The sequence below is a fragment of the Chiroxiphia lanceolata genome, chromosome 1 (assembly GCF_009829145.1).
Source record: "Chiroxiphia lanceolata isolate bChiLan1 chromosome 1, bChiLan1.pri, whole genome shotgun sequence".
NCBI classification, from domain to species: domain Eukaryota; kingdom Metazoa; phylum Chordata; class Aves; order Passeriformes; family Pipridae; genus Chiroxiphia; species Chiroxiphia lanceolata.
In genome coordinates, this window is record NC_045637.1 from 138,320,173 (window position 1) to 138,342,436 (window position 22,264).

A 22,264-nucleotide genomic window follows, 5' to 3' on the forward strand; every position below is an offset into this window, starting at 1 on the left:
ATGTAAGAGGTCAAAGGTGCTGTTAACTACAACCGTGAATTAGAAAAGAAGCTTTGGAAAGCAGATCAAAAAATAGACTTAGTTTTGTGAGTGTTAGCAGAATCTATGATTCAGGCATCCATTGAACACATGCAAAAATCATTTGGCAGCAAGAAGGGCCTTCAGGAGATATCTAAAGGTGCCAGAACATGTAAGTAGCTGGGTATGGCCTGCATGGATCACCTGATAGCAGCTCCTGAAAAGTGCTCCAAAGCCTGTGCATCTCTCACTGTACATTCTCATTTATCCACTTGCCTTTGGAACCAAGAAACAGACTCCCACAGGTTCCTGAGTACCAAAATCACAGTTACCCACTCTCTTGTTATAAAACCCTCTAGTTCTCCTGTGACAGCTGTCAGAGCGGAGCAGTGCCGGGGTAAAGTCCTGCAGCCCACTGGCTGCTGAGAAGTGTGCAATGGCAGCTTTGGGACTGAAAGATGATCTGCACTGATATTGATCATTATTTTAACATAAATGTATATGAAATAATGAATATAGTATAGGATACACTGCGTGTGTTCCTTTTTTGTTGTAAGAAACCTTTTTTCATTTCTCTATGAGGCTGACTTCAAAATGTGCCTGTGTCACAGGACCTGCAAACCCCACATTTTGGGGTTTTTTTTAGACATTTCATCTTGATTAGCAGAATTTCCAGTACTATAACTGTGTCAATAAAGTCAAACCAACTCAGAAGCCATCCCACACACTTCTGTGATAGCCTGTGGGCAGATCAGGCCTCATTACTCCTTTTATGAAGCTATAGTGTTATGATCACTATTATAAAGACCTGAGGGTCTTTGGGATATTAGCTGTATGTTAGATATACTCCCTTATGTTCATTTTGAGCTTCAGAGATTTCAATATTTTTCCTTTTCTGTGGAGAAATTCCTACCAATGTTGGAGCCAATTTCTAGTCACCTAACTGGTCATACACACAACCCATAATTGCAGAATTTGTATTCAGTGAGCAACGCTCACAATGTTTATTTTACCCACTACAAAACGGGATGGAAGTACATGGCTCCATACTTATTTCAGGCTAAAAGCATGCAAGTGTTCAGCACTGAACCAGAGGAATATCTTTTCCTGGTTTACCTCCAAAGTAGTTCTGTTATGAAGATCTATTCCTAAACTAGCACATAGATGTCACTTAGAGACAGGTTGTAATGGGAAACATTTGCTTTTTGGCTAGATTAGTGCATTTAAATGGATCAATGATGAGATGCAGCTGTAGGGTGGAGGCTCTTTAAAAGCTGCACTTCTCAGTGCCAAGTATAATGAAATACGGATGACTTCCAGCTAACTTATTGTTGATCTTTATACAAGGGGAAATTTTGCAACATGAGTATTTGATACTGTGAAGCTGTGCTGTGGAAAATCAAAAAAGATACACAGTGATTATAAAAATAAGACAGATACAGGGAGAAAGCAAAAACTGACTAAATAGTAAAGTAAATGTGGAGCGGAGACAATCAAAGATGAGTAAGATATTAGAAATTATAAAACTCAGCAAGAAAGAGATAAAAATAATGGAAAGTATAACACATGAAATTATCAATAAAAGACTGGATGCAAGCAGAATAATCATTATATGAGAAAAAAATTCTTCCAGAATATCTATAAAGCTATACAAATTCAGAGCTAAGAAGGTTAGCCTGATTCTGAACCAATGACTTATCAACAGATAATTTTTTTTTTGCTATGTTGTACTCACAGCTCTTGATTTGGATTGCATTACTTACCTAAACTTATGTCCTCAGATAGGTAAGAAAAGGAGACTCTTGAAATAGTTCAGATCAATCTTCTTCCCAAGTAATTCCCTTTTCCTCTCTATAGATCAACTACAATTGTCAGTTTATTTTCCTTGCTTCTGACTGTAAGATGGAAAACTCTCAGGTGTCCTGTGCTAGTCCAACAATAGTTTTAGAAAAAAAGTCTTTTACCAGCTGAGAAATGCAACAGCCCATGTGGAGCTGCTCAGCTGAAAAAGAAATAAAACACACAAAAACCCCCTGACCTATTGTCCTCTTCAGCAAACCATAGAAAATGAAGACAGTTCTGGAGATAACAGAACTCAAATATTGTTTATCAGATCCTTAAACTTGAAGTTATGTGTTTAATTTCAACAGAAATCCTCAAAATATGTTCCAGTTTGGGTTCAGCTTTCCTCAGCACTTCAGTCCCCAAAAAATGCATTGCAGTAGAGTTCAATTAGTTGGAAAAACAGCTGTGTGTGGACTGAGAGCAATGCTGTGTGGACTAATGCTGCTGACGGGATAACCAGAAACGTTACGTAACAGAAAGACAAGAGGGTCACTTGTATCTTCTCTGAACTTGCCTCATCACCTTTGTTGCTTTTCCAAGCATTTGCACAACTGTATTAAAGCTGATTTTTTTCGACAAGTCAGTGAGCTGGACCATAGGGGGTTGCTAAAGACACAACTGTGAACGAGCCATTTTCTTGGCCTGCTGTCTTTGAGAACTGGAAACGTGAATCGTTTATGATTTTGGGGCCAAGTCCTTACAGCAGTAACTGCACGTGGAGCTGGACCATCTCTCACATGCAACAAAGAGTGAACCATGGCAACAGAAGCTGTTTGTAGACAGCAGCTCTGGAGAAATTAGTGGGCTGTCTATGGTAGCCCCTGTTCCATCAGGGCTGTGCAAAGCATTTTGCATTTTAAATTGCTTCAGCTCTGCCATCTAGGGGAGCTCAGCCCAGCAGGGTACATGGTAGAGGAAATAACAAGGAATCCATTGAAAACAAAGGATTTGGCAGAAAAACCCTAGGATAGTCCCCAACCAGGTCGGGGATTTGGGGAAGAGGAGGACCCGTGGGGAACTCCTCTGGTTTCGCTGCCAGGCTCAGGCTTTAATGCTACCACAGCACAAACAAATGATCAGATAGAGTCACATTAGCATTTCAACCTGGCCATAATGAGGAGAACCCGATGCAGCTGCAGGTTCGTCAGTCCTGCGTGAGCACACCCTAAACAGGGCTTGTTATTTAATTTCAGAATAAGAGAAACTGAGACTAAAAACATCTTTCAAAGCTGTCTAGTTCATACCCTTCCAATTCCAATTGGGTTGTTCCCAGCCCTCTGTTTAGTGATTTATCTGTTCTAATTTTAAATTACTCAAGAGATGGAGTTTCTACCACTTCCCGTGGGAAATTAGTCCATGGTCTGATAGACACAGCCAGGATATTTTCCTGATGTTCAACCTTCAGTGGTTTTCCTTTGTTCAGTTTAATCTCATTACTCCCAGTTATTCCCTGTCGGTCAGTGCCAGGCACTCAGCCCCTCTCTTTTGTGTTTACACCTCCACAGTTGGATACAGTTGTCTTTAGAAAAACCTAGTAGACTTGATTATGTATTATCTACCTTTCTAAATGCAGAGAAAAAAAACAAAAAAAAATGAGCAAAGGATAGTATAAGTTAGTCTTAAATGATGTTTTCAAGACTTGATCTACTTCCATTTACCAAACCTCACTAAGACATTTTGCTCACATTTTTTAGGTTATAGTGACTGGTGACCCCACACAAACTCACCACTGCTTTCCTACCTGTATCAGAACTAGAGGAACACAAGTTGTACAAGGTGGGAGTAACAGATGTGAGAAACCAAAATTGGGTTTCTATAATAAGAGGATACAGAAGCCCAAGAGTTGCAAGAAAATGTGTTTAGTGGAGTGGCATTAAAAAAGATTACCAAAAATATCCCAATGTGACAAATAGGAAGTAGAAAAGCTGGTGAATCATAAGCATGGAGAAAGGTGCCAAAATGGTATTTATGGTGAGATCCTTCAGAAGCAAAGTACAGAGAGGGAAGAAGAGGTGATTGAATACAGCTATTTCTTGACTTTCCAGAGAATGCTGAAAAGAGAATAAGGATCCCTTAACACCTTGTAAGAAAGATTAAAGATGTAGAAGCTGAAATAGAACTGTGGAAACCAAATGAAAGCATGAAGAGTAATCTGAGTAAATCTCTTGGAAGCAGGAGACAGATCAGAGGGAGGTAGTATTAGCTAGAAATAAATCAATAGAGGCTTTTCTGGGACACTTAAGAGAGAGTTGGGCTTTCCGGAAGCTTGGTGTGAATAGAACAGTCTGTTCCTTGTTAGCCCTGATGGTAAGGAAGCTTCTGAGAGAGATGCGCTACTCCTTCTCCTTCCCCCACAAGTTTCTGTCTTTCATATGCCCGAGCTTTACGTATAACAGTTTAAAATGTTTTTAAGGTGACAGTTTAAAATTGGAATGAAAGACTCATCTTGCCTCCAGTTTCGAACTTTATAGAAGCGGTGAGCCAAGTACACTGATTGAGTGGAGCACAGGAGGCAGAAGCTGAATCAGGGAAGAGCTAGGTCAGAACTGAAAACGCTTGAGCAGCGATGTGCTGCTCAAGGAGCAAACCCCCAGTAAGAAGGAGAGAGCACCTGGATGGGCAACTGGAGTTAAGGACAGGTTTTTTAAGGTGGGAGAGACTAAAGTATCCTTGGGAAGGATTGCTAGTTGCACCTGCAAATATGCCATTCCCTCTTTTGCAGTGAATCCACTGAGGAGACAGCAGGAGAACATTACTTTTATCAGGGATAATGACTGTAACTCCGTGGCACTGACATTATCAGGGGCTACTCAAATAGCACGTGCACAAGTTCCAAGCTCTTGTCCTTTGCACACAACTGAAAACAAGAACATTCAGATACTAAGTAGGACAAGAAGTTGTTATGGGCTCAGGCACAGCTGCTCCCAGGACACTGCACTGCCTTCCAGCCCGTCTGGACTGCAGCGAGGTGTGGAAGAAAATTCTCTGGCATATCTTCATGAGCTAAGTGTAAAGTTAGTGTTGTTATGTGATGGGCTAGGGATAGAAACTGGAAGAGTCTGGAGTTAGCAGAATCTCCTTTCAACTAGCTCAGCTCAGATAATGCCAAAAAGAGAGACACAGACTCCAGCCAGAGACATCCAAGCCCAGAGATATATTTTAAAACGTGTAAGACATTCAGATTTTGAATTTCAGATGTTTAAACCTGATATCCTATCTTGCCATAGGTAACCTTCTGTAATGCATATTTTAAAAATAATTTTCTTTGTGATCTCTTGCTTTTTTTTCCCTTATGCATTTTTTCTCATTGGACAGATGGTCAGGCTAAAGGTGGTACATTTTCAGCTGGACTTCCTACGGCATGGAACTAGCTGAAGTGCCTGGTGGCTGCTTGGGGTCACCAGCACTCCAGTTCTCAGGCAGGAGCAAAGAAAGGCTGCAAAATGGCAAACAGGATCTCAAGTTGAACCTCTTGAAGAAGAAACTAAATCTTGGGTTATGCTGATAGAAGATGTGAGGAGATTTTTAACAGTCTTAGGAGCTGTAAACTGTAATTTTTAATTCATCTGGGAATATAAAAATATAAAAACAAATACAAAAACTTTGTCTAGGCCAAAATCTAGTGATCTTTTCTAATTCTACATTTTGCAGTGACTCCACCTAAACCATTTGTCTAGATATTATTTGGCTGGATTGTAGTGGCGTGGTGTGCAATTTCACTTAGTTATCCATTTTAAGGATCAGCCTTCAGCTCAGAAAGATAAGAGAAACATCAGGACAGACAGCAAGAATCTGTGATTCACAAGATGTCACATGCTTCAGTTTCTTGACTAAAATTTCTGAAATGAGAACCACCTGCTCCTGGTAGTAACGCAGCATCTTTTACTGGAAAAGCAAACAGCTATTTCAGTAGAATCTGGGGGGAAAAAAAAGCTACAAGAAAGAAATTATGCCAGAAGCTTGAGCAGAAGTCCTGTGAGACCAGAAAGGAAGTGCAGCAGATCCTTCAGTCTGAGAGCCCAGCTGAAGGGCTGCTGGTTCCAGTGAAATTAAGACAAAGCTGAGCTAGAAATACAACAAAAGATGAAGGAAGGCAATAAGAGAAATGCAGTGGGGGAAAAAGAGAGTAGTATTCGGAAGAGGCCAAGGTGCTGCAAGCAGAGTATGATCCAGCAGTTGATCTGTTGGGCAAGGGGCCAAGTAGCTGAACCCAGTGCAGCTGGCCATTGCTGTGACAGGGGCATCCCCTCAAGGTGCTGCAGCTGAAGAGGACATATTGCCATGTGCAGCACCACTGCTGGGCTGGAAAAGCACGGACACTTCAGCCTCTACAGAACCGTGGTTTCATTTGGTGTGGCACACTCCCTAATGCTTAAAAGCAGCACTGACACATATCTCTAAAATCAGGGCTGTAACATCTCGATTTTTGAAACAGAAAATCTGAGTCTGTGTGCTTGCCACATCCCGTGTTTGTGCTGTGAAAGCCAGCTCAGAAATATCTACAAAGGGCCAACCTGGAACCATCTTATCAAAGGCAGCACTTTGCTCTTGGATGTCGCTGCACTTGGCTGTCCACTCGATTTGATGAACTTTCCATGTTTTTCAAGAGTGGATTGAAAATATGAAGAATAGAAGGGAAGGTGATATTGAGAAAGGAGGAGAGGGGTGGAACCTGGCCTAAAGCAATACGTGATATTTGGGTGGGAGGTGCTGAAAGCATACAAGTGTTGCTTTCAATTTTAATTGCAACAGAATTTAAAGGAATTGTAATAAATATGACATGAAAGCTCAGATGGAATGGCCTGGTATACACTGAGCCTTTGGTTAGTTTAAACATCTATCACACTGACCTCTCATAAATCAGGGTCAGGAAACAATGAGAGGGCAGGCAAATGTTTGCGCCGTTGTTTGCTGACTGGATGTTTAAAGGAATGCTGGAAGAATGTGCCAAGAATCCGGCTTTGTCAGGAAGAAAAGTTCTTGTTTTTGAAAAGACTGATGGGTCTTTAGAGACAAAGAGGAGCGAGCTGACGCACAGGTGAAGCACACTAAAATGAGAAGCAAGATTTAGAAGTTTCTCCAGGTGTTGCAAGTAATTAAAAATAGTAGGAGAGGCATGAGGCATCAGGCTGTAATCCAGAATTTCGCTACACCCGTGTGTGGAACCAGCACCAAGGCTGGGAGCGAAGTGGGGGTCTCAGCGCCGTGTAAGGCTTGTGCAGGTGCCTGCCCAGTCCAGAGAGTGGGGAAAGCAAACCTGGGGTTGCCAAGATTGGCAATTGCAATGCACTGGGAAAAGCAGATCAGCAATCTCTGGCATTGCCACAAAAATCTGGGGTGGGAACTAAGATGATGCCCAGTGTATGTTTTATGCTATTGTCATGGCCAGAAGGGCTGAAATGATAAAGAGCATTCCTCTAACACCAGTTGTTCTCACTTCAAGGCTGCGTTATTGTGCCATAAAATATCACTGGAGCAAGAGAAAACAATTTTGTAGTTGCTGAGATAATTCAGCATTTAAATGGGAGCACTGTGGTGCTGTCAATGCACCCAAGATCTATTGGAGTAAATAGGGTGCATGGACCTGCTGTGGAAAGCATGAGGGAGGGCAACAAGAAATTTGATTTGGATGAGCAGTCTGGATGCCGCCTTTGAAATATACTGGTTGGAAGGAGGGAAAGTGAGCATCCTTTGTTAAAACCTGACTCGTGATGGTTCCCTTAACTGGAATTTCTAAGGTCAGAGCTAATGATGCACACTCGATATGCCATCAAACAGGAATTCTGTGATTGTATTGAAACGTTGAACACAGAAATCCTGGTGGGGTTCAGGAAAATGACTGAGAATATGAGAAACAGAAAAATACCTTTTAGCTAACACTATTAAAACAGGCATAGAAAATTCTGATTTTCATTTTGATCTGTTTTTCTATGTCCACATTTCTACTAACAACTACTACTATAGGAACATTATACATAAATAAGAACTACTTTTTGTCTTTCAGAAAGCTATTAATGCAGATGGTGACACATGAATGCTTAATGGCATATTTTAAAACTAACTTTTAGAGCAAATATGATATGATTACTTTCTGTTGAATTAACTTGGAAGAGCGATGGCAACTTCCCAAGATTTTTCACCTTGGATGAACCTACGGACAAAAGCACAAACCATAAATGCTTGTTTTCCTGGAATGACTAATTAGAAGACTTTTGAAAATAAGCTGGCCAAGGACTTTTGCAAAGAGTGTCAGGGCAGAGGAAAATTAATAAAAAGCCAAAGCCCCTCCAAACCCTAAATTCTTAAATAATTATTTACCAGTTTGCTTTATCTGTTAGCTCTCAGTTTTTATGGATAAATATAGTACTACTTTACTGGGACACTGTATTTCCCTATATATCAAAACCATCTGAAGGAATGAAGGCAGAAGCTCCTTTCAACAGCAGTGGAGAACATCAGCCAGGCCTTGGTGCCTTAGTGTTTCATATATCTTGGTGCTATAATTTTGATTAAACCTAAACATGGAAATCACCTCCTTTCTTGATTTTCAAAATAACTTTTTCCCACCCACCCTATTATTTATGTTGTAGCCGTGAGCTGGCAAGGAATGGTAGGTCAGGAATGGTATTTTTGGACTGCAAAATACACATTTATGCAGCAGTCTGGGGAGAAGAATGAGAACCAGCAGAGGGTGAGAAAAACTGGTTCTGGAAAGAAGCTGAATCAAAGTAGCACCAGCAGCCAGGGAGGGAAGCACAAACCCTTGGGAGAAGGGAAGGGATGCTTATAAAGGTAGCTTGATGACATTTTTTATTTAGAGCTTGTTCGTGATGAAAAGCAAACTCCTACATCTCTACAGTTTTAAACTGTGATCCCATCTGCTCTAACATTAAGAGCTGAGCTCAGAAAATACCAAGAGACCTCAGCTGGGTGCTGGAGTTGACACTGGGAGTTGCATTGCTGCCTCCTCTCTGCCATGAGAGGCTCTGAGCCCTGAGGGGACACTGTGCTTCTGGCTCAGGTTGCTGCATAAACAACAGACTGTGATTGTCCTTCTCATCCTCCCAACCCAGCCCTTCCAAAAACAGCACGGTAAAACACCACGATCTCCATTCTGGTTCAAGCCAAGTCTGTCATCCCATAGGCTCAGCTGATACCCAGTACTTTGTGGCCACCTCTGCACTACATAACAGATAATAATTTTACATAATTTAGTGCTTTGGCTAGGAAAGGGTTTCTCTTAGCAAATTAAGGTGGAAGATACAGAGGTTCTGCCTGCTCTGTCAGGATAATGGCTGTGGATGAAACTGTGGCTTTAGGCAGACGGGGTTGGACTTGAGGAGCCTCAAGGGAGAAAGCCTTGGGATTCATAAGCAGGTGGAACTTCAGAGCAGAATAAAGCAGCTGTGCCCCATGCTGATTGTCATGATTCATAAACAAGAGTTTATATTCTACTCTTTTTCTCTTACTAGAAATGGGCCTTGTAAATTATTATGAGCTTTGGAAAGTCTGCCTAATGATGGCTGAGAACAGCTATGATGTGCCTTTCTTTCCTCAGGTAATAAAGATTTACCTCAGCAGCTGAGACTCCCACAGAGGATGTTGGTGGATGAACATGTGTTGAGCCTTATTACAAGCTGCACGACTGCTTTCCCACCATATTTAGTAATGTATTTAAAAGTTGTCCCCAAAATTTACACCCTTGTAGTTAACAATTGTACAAGCATTCCTAATTTTACACCGGTGCCATTATATTAAAGGAGGCTAAAGGACTGTTTGGAATAAAATCCATATTGAAAATGATACTATTTTCATGTGTACACCTATACTAACTAAAATCTGTGGCTCTGACCTTCTTAAGAATCCGTAGGGGCTTAACTCAGGGCGTGTGAGCAGTTGTGGTCAGTTGGTCTGTGTTCCTCCACAGGAGTGGGGCCTGTATTCTATGGTGTGAGTTTGCTACTCAAAACAGAGAACACGCATTCCTTCTTGAGTACCTTTACATACAGTTTTCACAACCTATTTTGACTTCACAAAAAGCTGTTGTCCTTCTGCATAAAATAATTTACATGTCTCGGAGACTGCTGAAGTTGAGACAGTCTAAACACAGTTTAAGGGATGGAAAATAACCCTGGTAAATCTGTGCCCAACCAAAGGCTTCATATTAGCCTGAGGCAGTGCCATGATGTGCCTTGGTTTCCTTCTTCCCTTCTGCACATGAAATGTGTTCTTATATTTGACTCTTTCTCTATAAATAAATGGACCATAATCAGGAAAACACTTGCTAGCTTTGGAGTCCAGCTTGTGACTTGCGTGGGGAAGATATTAAAATACTTTGAGGCATATTTTAGCTAGACTGCCCTAGCCCCTGAGATATGGCTGAGGCCTGACAGAATTAACAGTGTGCCAGACATGACCTGCATAAACCCTATTCTGTGTTTGTCTGAGTACTGGAGCTAGAAAAGCTGCATCAAAGAAGGATGTTTTTTGTGCTGATTTGTGTCTCAATGGCTGGATTTCTGCTCCAACCCCAGCTGCTGCCTAAGCTATGGGAGCAAAAAACCATGCTGGGCAATGGTGGTGGCACAAAGTCCTCTCTCCATGCCTCCCAAGCCCGTTAACTTCTTCACTCCGATACTTTTGAACACAAACCAGAGATTTTCTTTTTTTACCCTTAAATTAAATATTTGCTACTTTTCTTAAAATCTTCTATGAAAGACCATTGACTGCTAGCCATGTCTCAGCAGTTTGTGGGGTTTGTTTTCTTTTAGGGTTGCAAACTCAGCAGTGTCTGTTTCTAGAGCATCCTTCATCTCTCTTGCAGCACCTGCTGAGCTTGTAAATAAGTTTCTGCCCAACACAGACTAAGAGGAGTTAGGAGAAATGGAAATAAAGTTCTAAGGAACAGGGTAAAGCTTGAGATGAGAAGACCTAAAAACCTCAGAAAATAAGACGGAGAGGCTGTTAGGAACAACACTGAGATCTATTTAGATGGAGTAACACAGGTGTCTAGTAATTGATTAAATTTAAGACACAGATTGAGATTGACTTTACAGAGCTGAGACTGTCTCGTCTACAGCTTAGGCAAAATAGTACTGGAAGCTTCAGCTGGGTGTTTGTAGTCAAAAACATGAATGCAGTTAATAGCATCATGTTATTATGTGAAATGCTTCTGGAGGAAGATAAACAATTTCAGTTTGTTATGGTTTTCTTTCCCATATGGCACAAGTGGGCCCAGGACCAAACTGGCTCTCAGCAGAAAGCTTCTATGTCCGCACTCATTCAGCAGGTCATATTCAACCAATTTTAATACCTTTCCTGTACACCCACTGGTGGATCCATTCCAATCAACACTCCACAGATAAAGTGCTTTTATGACACTTCATTTTTACGCTCCTTGACTCTTCTGCTGCTCATGCCATTGTTGTTGAATATTCCTTTGTAGCTGATCTGCTTCCTGTCTCTCTGTGCTAGTATTTATGCCGAGTTATTATTTCCAAAAGCTAAATTTTGAGCACTCTCACCTCATTCCAAATTTCCTAAGAAAAAGCAGAAACATTACAATAATTCTCATGAAATTCCAAACAAATAGATCAATTAAACAACACTTGCATGGTTCAGAAATACAAAGAAATATTCATGCCCACATCAAAGAATGACTCAATTGTACTCGACTCTCCTTTTTGTTCTGATATCCCCTGTTTTCATTGCAAGTTATGTTATTGCATGTTTTCCCAGTCTATCCAGATCAGGCAAGAAACATTTTCAAAAGTACGTGGTCACTGAAGGGTGCAGCTAGGCACCCACCCAAGCAGGTGAAATCCCATAAAATTTTCTTGGATGCTCATGCACCTTCGAAAATCTGCTCTTGAACATTTAAGAACAAGAGCTTATCTTTCCTCATAAACATTATGTAGTTTTATGTCATTAAAAACTACAGGACTGGCAAGGATTTGGTTAAAAGACACGAGGATAAGATCAAACATAAAACCAGGGTGTAACTGGAGATTAGAAATCTGAAGAAAAGAGATTAATACTTCTAGAAGTTTAGGAAAATGGGGAAAAAAAGCGCTTCAAGATAACTTTGTTTTCTGGCATTGCTTCCAAAACATCTCAGCTGAATTCCAATGTTTTTCTATGCAAATTCAATAGCTATGAAACATAACATACATCTTCCAGCAATAGCTGTCCCTTGTGTAACCTCGTGACTTAACGGTGCTGACAAATGTACAAACCTTTGCAAACAGGAGGACCAATGGATTTTGGAAAACGTGTAGTAATAATTTAATGAAATGAAATTTTGTGTCATAATTAGAAACAAGACTTTCTTACCATTATCAGAGGCCTAGTTGTGGAGTTCGAAGATAGACTGCTAGAACACAATACTGCAAGTCATTTTTGTCTCTTTCTGCTATGGAAAAAAAGGGGAAAACTTTAATGCCTCTCCTGAAACAAACGAAAGGTCATCCTCTGAACAGTATCCAAAACTTAGCATTACACATAAATTGCTGTACTGCAGACTCCAATAGTTTGTCAGTAGTTCATTGCTCCATGCAGCAGCAGAAGGAACAAGGCTTGACAGCAAGTATTTAACTAATTGAGTCTAAATTTCTGCATTTGGAATCCCCTTAGTGTTCCAAAACAACTGCTGGCAGCAGTGGAAAGTTCAGCTGCGGATACGCATGTGTTCGCGTGAAGGTACAAAGAAACCAAGCACTAGTTTGTTGACAGAAAGGAAGGTAGGGTCAGCCAGTGCTTCGTAACAGCCCAAGTATCCAAACTACAGCTGACAGCCTTCAAAGGGCTTATGGAGCCTCACCCAGAACTGATGTCTCCTTTTTTCCCTTCTAAAAAATTTTGCGTGTTCTCCATGTTTTCTGCAAAATAAATGACAACCTTTCCCCAGTTTGTTAGCACTGCCTTCTCTATTTGGGCTGTCTTCCCCTTCTCATCATTTGTAAGTGCATAATATTGCTCTTTCTTAACAAATAATTATCCTCTTAACACCACAAAATAATCCCAAGTTTATGCTTTGTGATCAAACTTTTCTAGTCAGCCAAGTGTTGCTGCAGAGCTGTCACTGCTCTGAATATCCTTGGCAAGCCCAGCAGCCATTCCCTAGTGGTACAAACACTCTCAGCTCAGGTGCTGGGACAGCTGCACGTGACTGCCTTCCCAGAGGAAGGCATGTGGCATTAAGCAAGTAATTGTGAAAAGTGTATGGAATTAGGATGAAAGCTTTTATTTTCCTTCCACTTTATTTTCGATTTTTTGAGAGGGTGAGTAAAGCCTTGACACACTGTTTCTCCCACTGTGAGATTTCAAATGGGGGCACTGAGACAAGCACAGGAGGAGGCTGACTCAGCCTCTTTAGTCATCTGGAGGGTACAGGCAGAGGTAACTTTTGGAAAACTGAACTAACACACACCTACATTAACTTATATATGTACATTTCTCCCTCCAATTTAAGGAGAAAAAGCATCTAAGATACCTTTTCCAGTACACTGAGATACTACATTAATTTCATATCTTTATATATAGCCTATAAGAGGTTTTGGAAAACATTTAAAAAGGTAAAAGAAGTGAAAAACATCCTCAAATGTGATGGTTTTACAAAAGGGCAAGGATCCCTCTTTCTCTTGCTACACAACCCTGTAATGGTTTTCTTTTGTGACTTTCACTTTTAACTGAAAATTAAAGTTTTCAAGATAGCTAGAATGAATTACAGTTTGCATGTGTAAGAAGTTTGATTACAATAGGGGTTTTCACTGCTATGTTATATGAGAAAATAAAAATACAAAATATGCAGAGAAGCTAATTCAGCCTTTTCTTCAGTATAAAGAAATATTAAAATTTAGAATTCCCAATATTTGGTTGATGGCTGCTAAACATTTACATAACTTTAAAACAAATTACTGTCCATGCTAATTTGTATTCAACAGGTAGGGAAAGAATGCTGGTGTTAACTGCATAAGAAGAAAAACAGATAAAACCAGAAGTCCACACAATACATAAACACAATGCCCAAGGGAATTAATGGATTTTAAAGAACATCCTCTCCTCTTAAGCAACAGATGTTGCTGAACTGATTAAAAAAACCCAAACGTAGCTTTGTGGGTCATAAAGTGCAACCACAACTGAAAAAATGTTTAGTGGCCTTTTAATTAAAGAAAAGAACCAGCACTACTATTGAAACATGAGACAGTAAATTCTCTGGGCACACCAAAGAGACTAAAGCCAATATTGATCAGACATACATGCATGATTACCTGTTCCCTCAGCTACACTAATGATATTTTGGAATCTGATTATTAAAGTAATCGAAAATTAATTTTTCAGATGGAAGATCTTCATGCAAAGAGTAATGTCGATGGCAGCTGAGATACCTGGACATGTTCAGACATATGAAGGTACAAAATTTAAATATCACATTAGAATAGAAAACTCCCTTTATTCACAGTAAAACTGCACATGCAAATTCACTAGTGAAATCTGTATGGTGCTTTTTCACAATGTTAAAAATATGATGACAGGAGGAAATGGAATTAATTTGAAGAAACATTCCAGTTCTTATATTTTCTAGAAATCTGGTCTTTTCTATTAATTATGTAGATTTTAATAATATCAATCTTCCAGTTAAACAACTTTAACACTGTCTTAGTTATGTGCATCTAAAGTACTTCACATTTTCACACAGTACTTCATATTTTCACACTAATTTTACACAAATTCACTTGCTACATTTTTGTGGTTATTATTGCTGAAGACTGATCATTGTAGCAAGGCAAACTGGACTGTGACTTTTTAAGAAGAGAGGAAAAAGAGGCAATAACCTGATGGATGTCCTGTACTAAACCTAAGCATGTCAGTCTACACAATGTGCCATTACTACAAAATCAATAGAAGTGAGAAACAGTAAGAAAAACTTTACACTCTCATAAAAGAAAAAGAGATGACACTCTTCAGCAGCTTCTTCCAGGGGCTGTATGGCTATGCATTCTTTAAAACAGAAGAAAGTTACTCTAAGGGAAAGCTTTTCTACAGAATTCTTCTAAAATATAGGTTAAAGGAGTAGGTAAGAGAGGGCTAAGGCATTTCTCTAGCAATAATAATTCTTTGATCTTTTTTGTTCCCTTAACATCATGGATTTTATCCAAATAACAACAGGTTATGAGTCACAGGATACATACATAAGGTATGTTTATATTACCAGTTAAATGCATATTTTTTAAAAGTTTTATGGGATGTGTGAAATATGCTGAAGCAGGAAAAAAAACAACTGTGCAATGTAACAAGTGTTCTTAATGTTTCTTTATTAGTTTATAGCAGCTAATAATGATCTGCCTCTCACATTTCAGAGCAAAGCTACTGATACACACAGCCCCTTATTTGCATTGGTTTCCCTCGGGAAGTTAAGAACAGTTACATTCAATACAGAATTACACTTCTTGCAGTTAATGCAGTGTGTAAATTCACAAACTTCTTCAAACATGATGTATAAAGAAAGGAAGGAATCCCTAGAGTCTACAGCACTCATGCATGACCTGTTTTTCTATGTTTTCCTATACATTTATTTTCTTTTTTTTCTATACAAGTCTTCTCCAGTATTGTCAGATCTCTATTCTCGAAGACAACAAAAAGTTACAAAAAGTCTCAACTTGGACATGCTACAAAAATCAAATCATAACTGAATAACTGTCTGACTAGAAGTAAACTTTTGCGCTTAATGAGGTTTAATTAAGAATATAAGCAGAGGATACCGTTAATTTTTATACTTGTTTGTGTCCTATGGGAGCAAGGGATACCATGCAGAAATTCAAACCTGCCTGGCATTGTTTTGTCTTGATTAAAATTCAGCACATTAAACAGGTTAGATCTATGGCTACATGACGTACCAGAACCAGATAACTTCCAGTTTCAGATCAACAGTGTATTGCAAGGGTTCATTTTGACCTACACTCTAATTCAGTGCATTCTGAGAGCTACAACTTTGTTTGGAAGAGGCATTACTGAACTGCAACACAACATAGCGCTTCAGCTGAAACTTCTGAATTGTGGAATTAAATCAAAATAATGCTTTCAAATTAGTAGCAGCATATCTGACCAAGACTAAAGGGATGATGAAGTCAGTAAAAACCTCTAAAATAATCTTCATGTACAGAACGGCACTGTTGAATTATGTTACGCAATGCCATGAAGTATGTGAATTGTGATGGGTGGAATGATGGAGTGAACAAAAAGATGCATTCACAATGAGACCTGAGGCAGACAAGTTATCAGTCAAAAGGCATCTTATGTGATAATTTTAATACTTAAAAAAGGTAGTAACTTTAAAAGCCCTATACTTCACATCTTAGATAAGAGCTCTCACTTCTGCAAATATTAATCAGTATCTCTAGAGTAAACCCCTTATTATACTGAGTTGAAAGACACACGAGTCGGCTGAATCCCTCTTCTGGGAGATGCTTGAGGGAGTGTAGTCAAATTTCTGCTTCTCTCAAATATTCAGGTGTGGATGTTACTGCTTCAGACTCTGTATTTTGCTTTGCCATGATCATTGATAACACATATATGCTGAAAAAAATAGAACAGTGATTGCAAAAGCATAGTTCGTTACATTATTGATTATAAATTAATTTTTCAGAAATACTTTGGCTTGGCCAATCTAGTGATCTTACAATTACTCTTTCCAGAGATCTGGAAGTGAATTCTGATTTCACTTTCTAGCTACAGCAAGTTTTTCCACTTGGAATTCCCAGCTTTGAGGTCCATCCTGGGAGTACCACAAGAAGCAAAGGCAAGGTTTGCACCTTTGTTCCATCCTCACCTCTCTGAGAAAAGGGGCAGGCAACACAGCATTCAGACAACCCGTCTGACCTGTGGCTGTGTTTCACTTCTACAGCTGTCTCCGCACATACTGGGAACGGTGGACCTGAGAAGTCCTAGGCTCACCTAAGATGGAATTATAGCAGAGGTATGACTTCTGCTCTTAGGGGAAGAGATGGGAAGGAACTTTCTCAGTGCTGAGCAGGGACTCCTTTGTATTATTTGAGGCTTTGCAGGGAATTCTGCACTTAGTCAAAGGATCCCAAATCCCAACCACGTCAAAGACATACCTCCTCAGGGCTGAAAGGAGGAGGTAAATGATGGGGTATTTATGGGAATAAATATGGGAAAAGTAAACCAGCGACTTTTTAAACAACTTTTTTAATAAGAAACTTACGTTTAGATCTCTGAAGTGCTCATTGTAGTCTAAGGCATAACCTACCACAAATAAATCTGGAATTTCAAATCCGTAATCTGTATTGAGACAAATAACAAACACCATCAATACAAGATCAGTGGAAATTATAAGTCCTTAATTCATGTGTTGGTTCTCAATGAGCAAACTCTACATATATGTAGTCAGTTGAGGTGATGCTACTTTTGACTCTGAGACATCAAGGTCAGCAGCAGCCCCATAACCAGTTCCCAGTCATAGAGTATTTGTGACAGGCATGTGAATAGTCAGGGGAGAGTAGGAGAGTTGTGTACAATTATCACTGGCACATTGTGGAAGGAAGCAAGAATCAGAGCTGGAAAATTCTGCTTGTGTTTGGAAACTCTGTGGTATATGTGTGTGATGACAACTGTCCAGTATCACAGATGTACGATTTTAAATGTACGATTTTAAACCAGAAGTAACTTTCAGAGATCTAGATATTGTTCTGCTGAGAACAGCAAAAACTATTTTGTATATTATGCTACCAAAACATTTCAAATGCTTCTTAAATTAAAGCCCCAACTTATGAAGATTCATGAACATGGTTAACAAAGTAAATGCATGCAGTGTAGGTGAATTATACATGTCATACATCTGAAGCTAAGCACAGGCATGCATCTTTTTGACTGTGAAGGTCTGTGCAGTATCAGCACTATATACAACAAGTTAGACTCTTTCCAAATTGTTCACTAAGTAGCTAGAGAAAACCCCAATCTTAGAGACACAAAAAATAGGTCCACACAAAAAATTTTACAGCTATTCAAGTAAGGAATTTATTCAGTTGGGAAAAAATAGGGGTAATAGACAGTTTGGAATTGTAAATTTGGGTGAGGAAATGAGACAGCACTATCAGTGATTTACAAAAAGATCTCTGATGCTTAATAAAATTCATCACAGTTTGAATAAACAAGGATAAAACCTGTTTCATTTTACAAGTTAATACATGCTACCCTTTATGAAGTAATTTTATTGCATTTTTTATATGTTTATCATCAGTGAATCCAGTTAAATATATACCTTAATTTACTGAATTAAATTGTGAATGTTAAAAATACCACTCCACTGTATAAAAAGTTGTACAACAAAATGTTTGGGTCATAGTTCGTACTACTGAGCCAGAACTTCAGGGCTATGCTCAACATTTAAGTAACTTTTCCCTCTCTCCCACATCCCAAATCAAGACCCTTCATGCTGCCTCCTGGTACTCACCTGCCTACTCTCCTTTTACCCTCCTCTCCAACTCAGCTGACCAGAGCCTTCTTCAGTAGCAAATACTGGTTGGTCTCTTATAGATGTCTCTATTCTTTCTGTATTTAGCCACATACCTCTTATTACATCATTTATTCTAAATAAGTCTAAAATTACAATAGCTTGGTATAGCTCCATTTATGCTTTCATCATAGTATAGTGTAAGGACCAGTAATTCAGAGAGAAGTGGTGCTGGTACGACACGAACAGAGCAGCAGGAGGAAGTTTAAAAAGCCCAATTTATCTTTTGCTTTTTGGGGGGTGGGATTTAATTATAATAACAGTAGTTACCCTTTAAAAAAATACTTTTCAAAAAATTAATTAGAAGTGTTAGTCTGATTTAAAAAATGTAAAACTTGCAAATACCTATATAATAAAACATCTTTCATGTTCAGATGGAATCCTGCAGCTCCTCCAAAGAGATGCAATGAAGAAGGAAAAAGAAGAAATGCACATTCTCTTCTATATAGTTTGTCAGAGACAGACGATAAAACACTCACCTTTTGTGGATAAAATAAAACCCTTCTAAATTTCCCTATAAAGTCAGTACTCTACAGAAAACATAAGGAGGCTATTATACAAATCCTTCCATTGAATCCTGTAGTCCCATTGACAACTGATATTTTTCAATGCTTCTAGTAGTCCACAGAATGATATGAAAGGTAAGTGATAAGAGTAGTGGTAACTTCTTCTACTGTCATGTACAGATTTTTACAACAACACTTACAATCTGGTCTGTACCCATCAGGCCGAGATGTTCTTTTCACCAACAAACTGTAATTAAAAATAAAATAAACCGTGCTTAAATCTAGATATGTCACTGAATAATACGCATAAAAACTCTTCCCTTTATCAAAAAACTTCTGAGCCATGTGAATCCCTGCTCTCGTTCTGCTTCCCTTCCTGACAATGTCCTGATGGCAGGGAAGAGGTGGGTGTGTTCCCCTTCCAAGTCCATCAGTGCCAGCCTTGAAATGGCTAGAGGGTCATTGTCACTGCAGAACAATACAAAAGCATTTCCTCTCGTTTCCTCCACCCTCCCCTTAGTGACTCGAGCAGCTCCTCTGCACAGCTCCCCATGCAAGAGTGCAGCATCGAATTAAAGCAGGATCTCAGAATGGGAACCTCCACCGAAAATAGGTTGGACTAGACTAATTAATTACTATTTTGTGATTGTTCTACTCACCTTGCCACTTTAATCATTTTTGGCTTGTATTTTTCTATAGTATTAAGCAGAACCTTCATGGTCCTTCCAGTTCCAACAATATCCTTACAAAACATGAAAAATAGAGCAAGTCAAACACAAAGAAAAGCTGAAAAGAGGAAATTTGGACAATGACTGAGCAGTTCCACCTTCTTATTTTGTGGAGATGATTTATTTTTCCCAGTGCATTGTAAGCCACATCCAAAAAAGGTTATAACTGAGCTTACACTCTTCGAAGCAAGCACTTTCTATTCATAAAATAATCAGTTCAAGGACTATCCACTTCCTCTTGAAAAGAGCTATGTTGCAAGTATTTGAGATGTAACATGGGATTGGAGATGACCTTACTGGGGGCTGTAAGGATGCAGGGACTAGACTTTTCATATTAAGATCACAGTATGTCAACATCTCTCCATGTCAGGACTAAATCTACCCTATTTGTTGTTTTCTTAATCCAGTACAAATGTGGTTTCTCCAGAGCTGCCATACCCAACGTCATCTCAATGAGATCAGTAAGTACCTGGCTACAAAACCAACCAGGACATGGAGAGCAGCTGCTGTTCCTGAACTCTTTGGGTGTGGATTTTTCATTATCAACACCTTGCCTCTGCTCCCCAGCTGTCTAATAGCATTAACAAAATTTTCTTTGGACATTTCTAATTTCTGTTACAGTAGCTAGAATTAACAAATATAGAGCTCCTAGCAGCTTGTTCAGGTAACCAGCCAACCCTGTGGCTGATGACTTTTTTCCCACCCTTTGCTAAGAGAAGACATTCCAACATTATACCATTCCTTCATTACACTCTCCAGCTTACATCCCCCAGACTGGGTCTGAAATGCCAGGTAGATCCTGATGTGCTCTCTAACTGTACCAGTTGCTTATTCAACATTTTCAAAGAGAATCAATTATATTAATTTGAAGCACCAATAAGGTGATACATTCTTTCCTCTACAACTGAACACTGTAGTTGACCCACAACAGCTCTGTGATGGGCAGTCCCCCAGGGGACACTGCTGGATGGAGAGTTGGATGCAGGAGCTGGGGATGGGACTTGAGGGAATGACTGACACTCCCAACCAGCCTGTGAACAACCCTGAAGCTGTAAAGCATGTTCAGGGTTACTATTTCAAAGTCATGCACCTGAGAAGTGCAGGGCATCACTGCAGTTGATTCATTGTCCTCCAAGGAACAGAACAACTCGCAGAACATGAGCAGATGAAACCACAGAAAGAACAAATCAAATGATGCAGAAACAAAGACTTCTGGGTATCACAAGGCCAAGCACTAATTAGAGTGACAGCAATGCAGTTTGATCCGTCATGCAACTGCAAAAAGACTGAGAGGCCATTAAGCAAATCAACCCCTCTCCCTCTTCACTACCTCCCAGCTAAAGAAGTGTAAACACAGGCTTTAGAAACTGAACACCCTGTCATGACTCCACTGTGTGACTTTAGCTAAGTACAATATGACATAAGCACCGAGCTTACCTCCACAATTAGAACATTCTGGAAGAAACAAACAAAAAGTAATACAATTACACAATATTCACATACTAAAAGAAACAAATACTTGAAAAAGTGAAATGAAGACAGATTCATGTGCATATGTACAACACAGCAGGACACAAGGAGTTTCCTGTTTCATTTTTGTGCCCTGAAAAAGAGCCAGCCATAAGAGCAAGCCCTGCAGTCAAGGGCTACAACTTAATTCAGCTCTGTCTAGATTATCCTCTTTGTCCAAGAACGGATGTAGCTTTGGAAAATAAAATTAGATGGAAGAAATCCAAATGGAATGAGCTTCACTTCATTCCAGTGTCTCTAGCCATGTACTACAGTGTACCCTACAGTTCACTAAAATATTATTTCCAATGTTAATATGAGACTACAGCAATAATATTCTTTCTCTGAAATAGATGCTCTTCCTCCCTCCACCCACGCCTCAGCAACCTCACAGTAAAGGATTACAGGCTAGGTTGCACCACCCAATCTCATGCTGGGAAGCACCCTCTTTCTCTTCAAATACTGCTGCTGAAATCAGTATTATTTGAAGAGAAGGGGAGTGATCCAGCCAAGAGCAGTGATGTCAGGCTTTATGACAGCGTCATCACACAGGCTGATCTTTTTGATGAAATGGTTCATCACTGTTCCAGGAATCACAGTATCTAAGGAGACTTCTGTTCTTCTATTAAAAGCAGTAATAAGACGCAATGTCCTTATTAGAAGAAATAAAAATGTATTTATTAGTAAGCATTATCATAGGCATGTTCAAAAGTTCTTACAATCTTGTATTAAGCTCTACTGTCTGCAGTGAAACCTTGCTACCTGCACTAGCAAGAAGAAAGTTATTTCACAAATTCCTTTATCTGTCTATCAATGTATACATCTTACACACGTGTGCACGCTGTATGTTCTGCAAAACCTCAAGACCAGTTTCGTATCCATGCGGTATTCACCAGACTAGCTTACACTCTGCTTCCTTTCTATCAAGCTTGTTGGCTTTGCTACACCCATAACGTGGAGACTGTCTAACTTCCTTTTCCATCACAGAATCCCAAGGTTGAGAGTTCTGAGAAAGACTCAAATGGATGGAGAAGGAGTGTGTGAAGGGAGCATGCTGACAAACAGCACACCTTTGACACTTTCATTAATTGATATGTAAATAATTTTTAATCTTCAAAACAGAAATT

The 22,264-nt window shown here is 39.5% G+C and overlaps 1 protein-coding gene across 4 annotated transcripts in view; it reads right to left on the minus strand.

Annotated features, from left to right (window-relative positions):
* Window positions 1–15,156: 15,156 nt before the first annotated feature.
* Window positions 15,157–22,264, minus strand: part of PRTFDC1 (phosphoribosyl transferase domain containing 1) — a 44,784-nt gene continuing 37,676 nt past the window's right edge. For 2 of the 4 annotated variants that reach the window (XM_032700383.1, XM_032700375.1), the window contains 4 exons: window positions 19,560–19,642; window positions 19,101–19,147; window positions 17,087–17,163; window positions 15,157–16,437 (listed from right to left, as the gene is read on the minus strand). In XM_032700383.1, the coding sequence (XP_032556274.1) occupies window positions 16,390–16,437; window positions 17,087–17,163; window positions 19,101–19,147; window positions 19,560–19,642 (255 nt within the window). In that variant the 3' untranslated portion in view covers window positions 15,157–16,389. Of the gene's footprint in view, window positions 16,438–17,086; window positions 17,164–19,100; window positions 19,148–19,559; window positions 19,643–21,065; window positions 21,084–22,264 lie in introns of all 4 variants that reach the window. The other 2 variants (XM_032700381.1, XM_032700364.1) reach the window with 2 other exon arrangements.